The sequence below is a fragment of the Penicillium soppii genome, assembly GCF_028829465.1.
Source record: "Penicillium soppii strain IBT 18220 chromosome Unknown utg000006l, whole genome shotgun sequence".
Classification (NCBI taxonomy): domain Eukaryota; kingdom Fungi; phylum Ascomycota; class Eurotiomycetes; order Eurotiales; family Aspergillaceae; genus Penicillium; species Penicillium soppii.
The window spans coordinates 1,556,594-1,570,029 of NW_026643236.1; the positions used below are offsets into that span (position 1 = coordinate 1,556,594).

The window sequence follows — 13,436 nt, forward strand, 5'->3', positions numbered from 1 at the left end:
CATGAGAAGTGTTGGGGGCTTAAAAATATACAAGCATATTGTTTTCCCCTTCTGTAGGCTAATTCTGATCATCGGAATATCTAGTGCCCGGGTGGTTTAGTGGTATAATTCTCGCTTAGGGTTCACCCAAGCATCACTGCGAGAGGTCCCCGGTTCAATCCCGGGCTCGGGCCCTACATTTTTTTTGCCCCTTGAAATTCCTCGTATAGAGAACCTAATAAATACTGACTGACTAGGCTTTTTTGATCCTGAATAATAATTTAAGCAGACTTTCAGCTAAAACTAAAAGAAAACGATAAATAGCTGTATTACTATCACCAGTGCGCACCATCAATGTGTGATAGCGCATTAGTGATGGTAAGACGGCTAGTATCTTATATTAGGGCTAAGTTTATATGGAACAGAACAGATTCCTGTCATATATGCTAACTATGGCTAACACTCATCAAGCGCCCGGGTGGTTTAGTGGTATAATTCTCGCTTAGGGTACACCCAAAGCATCACTGCGAGAGGTCCCCGGTTCAATTCCGGGCTCGGGCCAATTCTTTTTTTCTTTTGCTCTTTTTTTATACAACCCGAGGGAATCGTCTACAAGGACCCATTCAATCAAGTGAGGTAAAGTCAAGATTGATGGGGTCACACATGCTTGATTTTGACACCTTTGAAGGTTAAGCGGCTTAATACCGCTAATTTGATAATTTGCTACGTTTATTACGTCTGAAAGACGTGAGTCGAGCAATTCCCCTTGATCAGTGCGTACTATTTAATCTTGTTCGTAAATACATAGCCTTCTTATACATATAACGCATAAATTGCTTTACCCGCATAGGCCGTGTATGTAGTTAGTAGCAATCGTCGTTAGCATCGAGGTGGAGGCGGAAACCGAGGCTCAAAAGGCCGAGACTGTGATGAACTAACCTTTCATTTCTCTGTAAAAGAGCGGTAGATCATTTTAGCGCCAATCCTTTTCTTAAATCTAGTGTACGTGGATATTGATTTGATTAAATAGCTTGCGTGAACACTGTTGAACCCTTAATAGCCCGTAAAGCTACATTATATAGCGTTGTAACCAACCAGTTGAGTCTATGTCATGTATTATGTTGTAAGCTTATGTAGGTTTATGCATGTTGTTGACAATTTGATCATAGCACGGATAATCGAGGGCTGAAGGTGCGAGATATCGACGTGCATTCCTAGAGAACAACATCGCCGTAGCCTCCTACCAAGGCTGGATGCAGATCTTCTAGTGCCACCGGTAGTCTGAAATCCATATATTTGATGAAACTGTATCTAAATAGCGTTATATGACCTGAGCCAAACGTTAACTTCCTTATTTAGGCGCTTGAAATGCTCCTTACCAGCTTTGACCGCTGCAGTAGTCAGAACATCGGTGTCGTACGCTTCGCGATTGCCGAAGTTAGTGAGTGCATGTCTTGCTGAGCGGTTTTTTAGTCCCGAGGTCCCAATGCTAGTCTCGACCGAACTTACTATTCATTGAGGGCTAGTCCTCGCTTGTCAAGATCATCCAACAACACAAGTTGATAGTCAATGGTGCAGAGAAGATACTTTAGCTTCTTCTCACACCATCGGTAACCCGTGCGTCCTTATAGAGTCGGCATTGTCACTCCCTATAGTGAGTGAACAACGCGTCTGGGAGACTAGAAAATGCCGTGAAGGAAAAGTCAAAAACCGTAACTGTACATAAGAAAAAAAGGCGAAAAAGTGGTCGATGAATCCCGAATATCGAAACGAAGTAGGGATTTGGTATGCTTGAGGAAACATAGCTAGGACGTACGTCCAGAGTTGGACCCCTGATTTAAAACAGCCGTATCATATAGGTATCCGCTGTGCTCACAAAATTTACTTGCACGCCTTGGAGGACAGAGGATTGTTTCGTTGATGACGAAATGGGCGACATGGGCAAACTGCATCTCGAGATTGAGCCAGCTTCGACTGTTCGTTGCTACGTTCATTTGTATGCGGACAGTCAAACTTGGTTCCTAGGTCATAAATCCCCCTCGCATCTCGCTCGGAAACCGTGGAATTTCTCTGCCCGGAAAATATCTCAGATATTGAAGAGGCTGTGGTTGACAGTTGGTTCGAGAAACAGGGAGCCCGCTGTGAAACGATATGCGGCGAAGAACGAACATGGAACATTGAGGCAAGAATTTATTTTTTCTTTGTGTAGGTTAATTCTGAGCATCGGAATATCTAGTGCCCGGGTGGTTTAGTGGTATAATTCTCGCTTAGGGTTCACCCAAGCATCACTGCGAGAGGTCCCCGGTTCAATCCCGGGCTCGGGCCTACATTTTTTTTTCCCTTCTTGCTCTATGTAAATCATGATCATCCTGGAATCCAATACATATTAGGTGTGCAATACAACCAATCCAATCGTGCTAAGTATCAGAAGCCTATCTATCTATCAATAGCATGATCGGAATTTTCTTGTAAAATCAAAAGAGGTAATAGGTACTCCGTACGAAGGTACGAAAAACACCATACCTAAATGTAATAGAGCCTAGGATCGTAATCGAATAGCAGAAACGCAGAGATGAAACCACTGGGCTCTAGGCCAATCAATCGATCCTTAATTTCATCAACCGGACAAATTCACTTTCTCTGGGATTAATCGACGTGATCGCTGTGGCGGAGAGATGATTTGAGCCGTGGAGAATGGCTTTGGCGTAGTTGAAGCCATGAAAGGCTTTTTCTCAATCGGCATTGGCAGTGTATTTTGGCAGAGATTAATACGCTCACGACATGCCCTAGGATTATATTCTTATCTGCTCATCGTTTTGTATTCAGACGAAGTTCCGCTCCTCAGTAACGGTTCATCTTTCTTTTGAGCATCCATTCCTCCTCAAATTTTCAGCTCTTCATTCAATTTGTTGCCAGACGTATGCTTAGATCCGTTGACATGGGCTTGCACTACCTATAGTGCCAGTCATAAGGAGAGGACATTAGCCTTGCTTGCATAATATATAAGTCTTTGCCTAAGTGTCGGGTAGCTAGGCTTGGGATTCGAGGGAGCACTATTGGGCAAATGTTAGCTTGGTCAAAACTATGTAGTACCAGTCTCTTAGACAGACTCTATACGCATGTGTAAGAATGAGGTCTAAATATATTTTCTAATACTAAGTATACATCGAAATAGTAGAATCATTCAATGCTAGTCTCATCTTCTTACCTTTACTAGTGATGGTAAAAGATCCTAGGGTTATTGAGATAATTGGTGAGATATATTCGTAAATCACAGATATGTTACTATAAACTCAATTACGACAATGCTTTTGTTCAGAAGCCACAAATCTTACATTGTGTTCCTATTATAATCAACTTATGTCCCGATCTGCACGTCTGTTCTTGTCGCGCGAAGTAGTTCAGAACCTTGAACGCAAGATCTATCACGAACCGCTCTGTATAAGGAAGCATTGTTGTTGGTTTCAGATTCGGATTATCAATCATTAACGCAATATATAGGTAAGCTATTCACCTCTATCTACCTCATTCTCACTCTGTTCTCCACGCTTCTCTACCCTTCACCGAATACCAAGCTCCTAGCTACATACATGTCAATGCATAAGTAACCTTTTGATAATCTCCTTAGGCTTTTCACCTGCCGAGCTCTAAAATGGTTATCTCGACTCTCCGTACTCCTCTATACAGGCTTGACTGTATTTATCAATTATAACGTGTGAGGGATCATGCCGGCGTAAGGAAGTGGTCTACACAGCCGAATTATCATCTCTAACTTGGAATAGATAGGTCGCTTCAACAGATATATATACTTTTTAAAAAAAAGAAAGTACGTAAACAAAAAGTTAGGCCCGAGCCCGGAATTGAACCGGGGACCTCTCGCAGTGATGCTTTGGGTGTACCCTAAGCGAGAATTATACCACTAAACCACCCGGGCGCTTGATGTTTGAGCTCAGACTTTTGCTCATATGAAGTTAAAATGCTTTGTTTAACAAAAATAGCATAAATTATCTATTTTTTTAATAATTTAGGCTAAAGAAACCACTAGTTAACTATATTGACACCCCTGTCTGAGGATTTAGGATTCCAACCTGATTATGTCTGATCCCTTAAGCCTTTTATCACCGCTTGTGCTAAGTCTGGCCGCTTCCCTGACCGTTTTTTTGATCATCTCTATGCAAATGCACTACACCTAAGGGTACTTACTACCCCCTTTCACAATGTAAATGCTTGACAAAATCATGTACCTTCTTACATTACCTTTTTATGTAGAGTAAAGATAAAAGAACTGTTAAGACAATTCTGGTTTGCACTTTGAATTCTTACCTTTCTCCATCAATTTTTATCCTATCTCTTACGTGTTTTCCTCGCATTTTTAACACGATTCATCTCTTTGACATAGCCTCTCTAGGGCTTACCTACCTTATAGACTCAGAATCAGACTCTAATGCCCCCTAGAGATCATTGCGGAGATCTAGCCCTCCCCTGATTTGCCTACGCGCGCCGAGTGTAATGGTCTTGTGGACCTTACAGTAGAAGACAGATCATCAAGACTGCCAAGCACTCTTTCCAACCTTTGGCCTTTTCCTGAAATCGTTTTGCCTGGTTTATTTTAATTAGTATCTGCAGATCGGGGAGCCACTGATCCGATCATTTAGCGAGGAAGTTTCGTCTACGGAAAGGATTCGGACTTAATGTCACTAACGAAGACATGATCAGAATTGGTGTCACTAACAAAGATAATGAGCCCCTGATGGTTTCATTCAGGGGCATAAAAGGGAGCCCCTTTGTGGAAGACAATAATTAGTCTCTGTGCAAGAACACCACATTATTGATGCTCCTTAGTCTGTTCACTTCTTATCCACCGTCGTGTCATACCGGATCGACAGACTGATCACCCATGACCTGGTAATCTTCTTACACCCAGACCCAGTCCGACCCAAGCCCCAACCTAGACTAAATTGGGTCCGGATTAAATCCAGGTTTCACTCGGTCGTGCGGAGGTCTAGATAGAGATAACTTAGGTAAAGGGGGAGAGATTACTATAGATTAGGAGGCTACTAAGGAGTCAGATAATAACACCGCACTATATCTATTACCTATCATTGATACTATGAGTAAAGCACGCCCCTAAAGAGATTGTAAGTGGCGTAAGGATGAAGATCTATACGAATTCACTAGATAGTTTGATCATATAATTACACCACTTATCAACAGAACTTAATCCGGAATCATCTGATGCTACCTCTCACTGTAAGCTAGATACTTATTAATACAGGGCATGTCTACACAACTTATGCAACTCACGGCTGTATATACGTTTTCAATGCTTAAAGTCTTATGGGAGTCCCATCAAAGTCCTACGGGAGCGGACTGGAGTCCTATCTAGTCATATGGGAGTTGTCCCTTGGGACTAAATGATGGGAGTTGGTTAGGGTCTATTCAAACCTGCAAAAATGGGCATGACACAAATAATTGATGCCTGGTAATAGATGTTAGTGCCTGGAATATCGGGCAGGATAAGGCATAAGCAGGCAAGGGGGTGTCAGATTAGCCAAGGAGGGTATCAATATAAAAATCTTCTAATAAAATTGTTTCATTATACATGTGTTTATTATGGATACAAACAAAAAGAAAGCACAAAGAAAAAAAAGAAATACAGGCCCGAGCCCGGGATTGAACCGGGGACCTCTCGCAGTGATGCTTGGGTGAACCCTAAGCGAGAATTATACCACTAAACCACCCGGGCAACTGATGAATGCAGATCTCCATATTTGGTTATAAAAGGGAATCCTCTTCCATCCTACTTCTACAGGGTAAAAAGTGGACTGAGGCCAAACCACTTAAATAGCACCTCCAACGCTGCCAAACAAGACTCATGCCTTATGTGTGGGGCGTCTTCAAGGCTACCGTGTGCCGTGATATCCTTAGCTATGAAAGACAGTTGGACTCTGTGTTACGTGGCCCCGCCACTCGGTAGCTCAGAAATATATAATAACCTGACCCGAGATAAATATCAAACATTTCCAGTTGAAACATTTCACAGTTTGATATTATCTACAAGTGTTCTCACCCGAGAGCATCCAGGTCAATATTAGATATATGAAGGTCTCTACCAACTATGGTGCTACAAACGTCGTCTAAAGCCAGACACACTTTCCGCAAAAGTTTATTCGTTTTATAGATAACTCCAAATCGGATTATGGGAGCGGCAGGCCAAGCAAGAGACCAGACACTAGGATATTGTAGTACCTTTCGATACTCAGCTATTATGCAATCTCGAGCCGTGGCTCTAACTATCCTAGAGATGACGACGTGTCACGCTTTTCAATCACTCCCAAAAAGCAATTTGCTTGGACCTTCAGTACGAAATTATTTCTCCCTTGGCCTGGAAGAATCTAGAGACCCTGACATCTGTAGATGGCCCCAATTCCGTTACGAGCACGGAACAAAGACCTAGAAGTCCAATGTCAATTTTCAGCGCCCATTCATGCGACCCTCGGAGTTCCATGCCCATTTTCAAGACGCAATAAAGCATCTGAAGCTAAGCCAGTCCTTCTGTGGCAGGGGGCCTTAACACATTCAGCTTTCAACAACTACGAGCTATTGAACCATTCAAGGAAGAATAGAGCGCCAGTTAGCCTTCCCTGGATCCTACATAACGGGAACTTTGAAACACTGGTCGGCTTTGTACTAGAAGGCTTTTTGTTGATGCAGAATCAGAACACTCAAAAAATAAACAAAAAAACAAAACAAGATATCTATTCCGCGTCAATTGCAGAATAGTGGCTGGAATCTGACGAACTCTATAACCTGGGCTGCGAACACTATCCAGAGAGATTTGTCCAAGATGACGCAGTCCTTTCTTCCGACTCAGAAGAGTGAGACTGAGTCATTTATTCGATTCAATCGATCAATTCTCCGACATAGTGGATTACGTGTAATTCTTATGTGTGGACGCGCAGTGCCGGGTCTTGTTCTGCCCAAAGAGCGTGAAGAGACTCGCCTTAAGCTAGAAGCTGGTGAGTCTTCTATGTTTCTTGACATAGAGAACAATTCTATCAAAAGGCTCTTTACTCTGATACCACACCCAATTGATGAATTTCGACTCTAAGAATGGCGCAAAAGTCACAGAATATCCGAGGTGCTTCGTTTCACATCAGCTATCACCAGGACTACTAATATCCACCCCTACGCTGGTGATAACGGAAGTGTCCTGACAAAGGTTATCCGGGATTGCATGAATGAATGGAAAGGAATCCAGGAACCTTTGACGCTCAAAACTCTTCACCCAATGACTCGCCTATGGCTCACGCTCAGAGGATTTGCGACAGACGAATAAATTTCTTTTTTGTAAGAAAAGGAGGCAGGAGTCTTAGCATTGCAACCCTCGTCTTATTGCATGTTACCACACGTCATGTTCAAATCGGCCTCACGACGTCCTCTATGAGCTCATTCCGTAGATTTTTAGATTGATAGAGCGCAACTTGAAGTAGTTCATGATCTCTGCGACTAATTGGGGAAGAAGCTACCTGTTGATTCAGTAATGTTAGTGATAATATGATTCAGCATGTCAAATCCAGGGAAGAAAATTTGGAAGATGATTGGGGAGGCTGATATTATTTAAAGAGAAGACCTGGAAACCTCTCGGATCTGTGTTGACGATCAGGGAAAATCTAAACTTGCCATTGAGACCCCAGTCACTCCATGGTAGATTAAAAAAAACCTCGTGCTAGTGCTGCTAATTGAAGTTTAATTGATGGAGATAAAATCGAGAAGAACTCTTGAAAGGTCGCAAATATCTCGGTGCTCGGACAAGAAGGCATGAAATATTTGTTGTAACAATACATTCATGCACTGAGCTTTTTCTTCGTATTGAGGAGCCTCCAAAAGAAGTTACTGTCAAAGCCGAATAAAGCCGCCTCCCGGTCAGCGAAATCCACACGCTTGGGTGCAAGAAACGCTCGCGACGGATCCTGGGTCACGATTGGCATTTTGCCTCATGTACGCAAGGGACGCCGTAAAAATTTCATCCTATGTGACGTCGAATCTGACCACAAATCTCTATAAGGCCAATTCATTCGTTCACTGGATGGAGGGAGAGAGTGTCGTAGATTCTAGCATAAGTCCAAGACCGGTTAGTGTTGTGGGCTCATTGACCTAGACCCTTCCCCAGAGTATCTCACAATCCGGCTCTTTCTATACGGACGATCTACTTTGATCACTGCCGAAAGTTTCAAATCGGCAAAAAGGCGCAAAATAGACGCAGTATGAACATGAACCATGCTTTTAGGCAACCTGAGGGCGATACGGGCGGAGTGACACGACCCGTAATTTGGAAAGGGTTGTTGGCTCTAAGAACTGAGCATTTTGGGAGATGGGAGACCAACCTGGAAGAGAATTGGTTGAATTGGCTTTGATCACTGTGGTGATCTCGTACCGGTGGAATAGATACTGACAGGAATCGGGTATTTTGAGACAAGTCAGTTTAGTAGGATGGCAGATCTTCTCGACGAGTCATCGTATACTAGGAGCGTTCATAAAGCAGCATATCAGGAAGATACGTGAATAGAATTATACTAGGGATTTGAATAGCCGGGCTTTCTCGTGATATTAAGAAATCTTGAGAATCTACTTACGATGAGTTCAACAATATGAAGACAATGAATGTTTAATTGCGTACGGGAGAGAGAAGAAGGAGAGAGAAAGAGAATGGGAGAGAGCTATCTGTCTATCTACAATGCATGGAAGACTATGCCCAAATGAGCAATAGCACATGACTCCCCAGCAAGAGAGCAGCGAGTGGCGAGGAAATTTATAACAGGGTTGACAAGTTCTGGATTGTTTTGATCCTGTTTATGCTTGGGCATTGAAGCCAGCATTTTGGATCCTACTTTACCATACTTTGCGAGCTCGAAGGGCCGCATGAAAAGCCCGGCCAAATCCAAGAATACATATGGTCATATCGACTGTTTACGCTGTACGAGGAATAAGATGTGAGATAGAGGTACTTTCTTGGAGGATTGAGAATTATACACGAGAAGGCTGCGTAGATATCCCGTGATTGTAGTTAATAGCTTCAAAATCTATTAGAAATTCATCATTCATGGATCAGTTTCTCTAGATAACGCATTACTACCCATGGGTAAGATCTAGCCACGGATCCTAAAGATCACAGGTGGTATAATGAAGGGAAACACCACTAGAGGATGAAGCAAACTGCAGATGGGAAATTTAGCTGTTTTTCAACTCGACCAATTACAGGACACCTTGCACTATTTGCTATGACAATATGGGTTGATCTAAGATTAGGATCATATAGGCTAATACTGAAAACCGGAACATCTAGCGCCCGGGTGGTTTAGTGGTATAATTCTCGCTTAGGGTTCACCCAAGCATCACTGCGAGAGGTCCCCGGTTCAATCCCGGGCTCGGGCCTACAATTTTTTTGCACTTTTTTGCACCTATAGATAGGTTTCTGCCACAGTCCTGCACATGGAGAAAACTGTCAAATGATCAAAAATTTCCTGTTTTTTTGGCCACGAAAGAGATTACAAAGAAACAGAAGAAAAGAAAGATATGAAGAAATTCAAATATGGCAACATCCAGATACTATTCTTCCTGGAAGAGCCCACATGACAGGTTGTGTATGTAAATCAGATAAGGGTTGCGTATGGGTGGTAAAAGCAACGAAAGGTGGCTGCAGTAATTATGTAGATTCAAAAGGACCATTTAAGTGGAATTCCCCAATTTTTCTAGCTATGTCGGTCATTAGATGACTATGACAGCATACATATGCTGGGCGTATCACTGATATCTCCAGTATAGTATCGAGGGAAGTGATGTGAGATGCAAAAACAACAACACAGGGAGGAGATCCCCTTTACAGTTATCCGAGCTAATTAGCTCGTCTAGCTAATTATTTAATATGCAGGTAGATTTTAAATGGTAGACATTTTCGCTGTGCTCCTCTTGCCTGGCAAAGCCATCTTAGATCGAGTCAAGAATTCATGGGGCCAACGCCTGAACAGAAAGTGACTAAATGTTGCCACGAACGTTTTCTTCACCACGATTAATGATTCAAAAGACTCTCATTCATTTTGTGGAAATGCACTATATATGTGTCTGCTCTTCCTGAAACTTTGTTCTTGAATCCAAAATTACACAAATTCAAACATTCTTACAGGACTACATAATATGACAGAAGTGCTGGCATGGCCCCCTACGAACCAAGTGATCTAACTAGACATGTATAGAGTATTGAAAACCTTGTTCATCATGATTTTGGAAATCATTCAACCACCCTTGGCGGACATGGGACCGGTGCCAGAAAATCATCAATATATGCCCCTAAGCTACCCTGAACGGCACTAGCCAACCACCCATGGCTTAATAAAAGCGTTGTAAAGACACAATGGTTCTCCTAGAGTACGGAGAAGTTGATAAATTGGAATTTCATTGAAGTTATACAGCGGTAACTGATACTCTTGCATGCTCCACCTAAGTGCGGTTTTCCCTTGGGCATTTATGTTCTCTTGACTTTCAACCAAATCAGAATGAATTTCATCCGCAAAGAAAAGAAAATCCACTACTGATGGGATATTCCTGACTCCAATCGGGATTTCTTGAATTAGTAATTTTAATATCTAAATGGCAAAAGAAAATTCAAACATGCCATAGCCTACCTGCTCAAATCGTTGGGAATTTCCGCTTCTATGTTCCAAAGATTCAGCTCGATTGACTTAATTACAGTCATTACTCTTTGATTTTATCTAACTCCTGTCACTCAATGCTTGCTTAGGATTGGCCGCTTGTTTTGATGTGGATACCGAGATCCTTCCTGTGTTTCGATGGGTGTGAGCTTATCCAGTCTTCTCGCCTTCGTCTCTTGCATATGAAATCCTAGGCATGAAAATTCTAGATATTCCGGGTTGGTTGCAAAGCATAGCCATTTGGCCAAATTGAGTTTATCTTATATGGTTTCTCAGGCCTATGGAGAGACCATAGGATGATCTGGCTAGATCTAGAAATTGCAGTCACAGGCCCAAGTGCCACCTTCAATTGCCTGATACCAAAACCAACCTCGTCCACTATGTGTCCACTATGAAATACCAACTGTTGGAGGCATGAACAGTGGGTCCTGGGATTTCATTCCCCGCCGATATCCGAAGGTTAATCCTACCACAGGGAAAACGTACATAACCACTTTCAGCCACAACAATCTGTTGCTTTTACTCCGTACTATATACACAACCTTTCATTATATCCACCTAAATGACCGTTTTTAACGGCAGCATAACATCAAATCGTCTCAAACAGACTATCTTCCTTCAATTAATCTTCAAAAGTCTTTAATCCAGGATGGAATTTCTTCAAAGACGGAATATCAGCCTGGTACCCCTGGCCATGGAGCCACTTAAACATAACCCCAACTCCTTGACAGCAGCCATCATCATCCAAACAGGTAGCCTATAGGTCATGGGAACATCTTTCCCAGTCATTCTCTTGAACGTATCCACCATTTGATCAAAGGTCAATTCATCCCCAGCGAGTGAAAAGGCATGATTCTTTGACGCTTCGGGGTTCACGAAGGCAGCCGCAGCGAAAAATCCGATATCGCTTGTTGCAACAAGTTGAAGTGATTTACTCTTCAAGCTCGTTTCCCAGGCTGTGGTGAACACCTTACCGAAGTAGTCTGGTGTCAGGTTTTCAAAGAATGCCACTGGGCGCAATATCGTCCATTTCATATTCTTGCCAATCGCTCGTTCTTTGAGGTGAGCTTCAATGTCATGTTTGTAGATAAAATATGGCACTTGGGTCAGATTTTTATCTGAATCAGATCCGTGCCGGTTGACGGAGCTGTAGACAAAGATTTGACATTGTGTTTGATGGATTCATCTATCAGGGCGATTCCTTGGCGTCTTTCGGTGTCTTTTCTGGGATCCGCGGTCTGAGACGTTAGAGGTGTTGGTATTAGTGATATATATCCTACTTACCTGCACACTGAAGACACCTCATACTGGGGTTGAGGTTTGACGTTTGATGTTCTCGAAGATGGATGCTGGGTCGTCCAGATTTCCTTGTATCAGGGTGATATTTTCGGATTTCTGAGCGAGTCTCTTTGCAGAATCTGAATTGGCATCCCGCGTCAAGGCTAAAATCTTGAAGGGAACATTCTTTTCCAGGAGGTTCTTGATGACGCTGCCACCTTGTTTCCCGCTAGCTCCGGTGATTAGGACCGTAGTCATGATGAGAATAATGATCGGATGTAAAGATATCGAGATAAATATATGAAGCAATTAATAAATTCGATACGAGTTAAGAAGAAGAGACTACATAGCAGCATTTAAGCATAATGCAGGGTCTAAAAAGACTAAGAACTGAAGTTTGTCATCGGAGTGAATCTCAATCCCGAATTAGTTATCAATGGCGTCATACAACAGCAACGATGCTGATGCCGCGATGGACTTCTTTCTCCGCCGAACAAAGGAAATCTCTTACCGTCAGGTCCAAGCCTCGATCACTCAGTAAGTCTTCTTTATCCAAGTCACCCCTGAGAAGTGGTCCATTCAATCCCCCATTCAATTCCCACACCTTGTTATCTTTCTTAACAAAAGCAACAAAGTGGAACCCACATTCATCCTGTGGTAACGGTACAATTGAAGATCCCTCTGATGCAGCATCCATATGGGCCTCTTCTAAGAACTTCGAGTTGTACAAAAGTTCCGCCCTTTCTTTCGGGCCGAGTTGAACAGCCTGCTCGACTAGCTTCTTAAGCTCAGATCCTGCCGTGACATGATTCCCGTTGTCCAAGTTCACCACGACGTGTAGAAGTGCCATCAATCCGCATGCGTGTCCAATTGTCTGTCGCATCCAGATGACTGGCTTGTCGCCCGACTCTGTATACTCTGGTATGGTGGGTTCCACTTTCGAGCGGGTGGCTTTGTAGATCGGTTGATCGCAGAGGAGGATCAAAGCGTTGACTGGGCGTGGGATGAAAGATAACATCTCTGGTGTTATAGAGAGGACATCGTGAAACGTGAGATCTGTTACGCTGAGGTTCTTACATAGATGGGTATGGACCTCCGGGTTGTTTTCTGCAGTTATGAGCTTTGGATTTGTATTAAGATAGAGAACTGAATTTACCCAGTGGAATGAAGGTCTTCTTGCCGTTGATAATTTGGACGCCTTGAGACATTTGGAGTTTTGGAGTGAGGGGAAATAGCTGGGCTCACCCTCACCCCGGGGTCTCGTAAGAGGCTTAGTCATTGTCCAACTTAGCCCTGAAGGAGGCCAAAGAGCTCAAATGCAACGACAATCCAACGAGATTCGAATAATCAACACTTCTGCAAAGTCGGTATATTTCTCTAGTGGGCCAATCCCATGGGGCTGGAAAGCTTGGTCATCTCCCCTCTTCCCTCTATGGCCGTGAAGGCTACCTTGTGAGGTTGGCTTCGTAG

The 13,436-nt window shown here is 43.0% G+C and overlaps 3 protein-coding genes across 3 annotated transcripts; 1 reads left to right on the forward strand and 2 right to left on the reverse strand.

The window, feature by feature from the left end:
* Positions 1-6,826: 6,826 nt before the first annotated feature.
* N7529_007938 (uncharacterized protein) lies at positions 6,827-7,318 on the forward strand (the record flags this gene model as incomplete). The annotated part of the gene is made up of 2 exons (XM_057243465.1): positions 6,827-6,998; positions 7,092-7,318. 2 exons carry the CDS (start codon positions 6,827-6,829, stop codon positions 7,316-7,318), a joined length of 399 nt encoding a protein of 132 aa, XP_057095003.1.
* A 4,476-nt stretch (positions 7,319-11,794) lies between these two features.
* On the reverse strand, positions 11,795-12,224 carry N7529_007939 (uncharacterized protein; the record flags this gene model as incomplete). The annotated part of the gene is made up of 2 exons (XM_057243466.1): positions 11,795-11,926; positions 11,997-12,224. 2 exons carry the CDS (start codon positions 12,222-12,224, stop codon positions 11,795-11,797), a joined length of 360 nt encoding a protein of 119 aa, XP_057095004.1.
* A 184-nt stretch (positions 12,225-12,408) lies between these two features.
* N7529_007940 (uncharacterized protein) lies at positions 12,409-13,174 on the reverse strand (the record flags this gene model as incomplete). The annotated part of the gene is made up of 2 exons (XM_057243467.1): positions 12,409-13,073; positions 13,123-13,174. The coding sequence occupies 2 exons, from the start codon at positions 13,172-13,174 to the stop codon at positions 12,409-12,411; spliced, it is 717 nt and encodes a 238-aa protein (XP_057095005.1).
* Between the last annotated feature and the right edge of the window lie 262 nt (positions 13,175-13,436).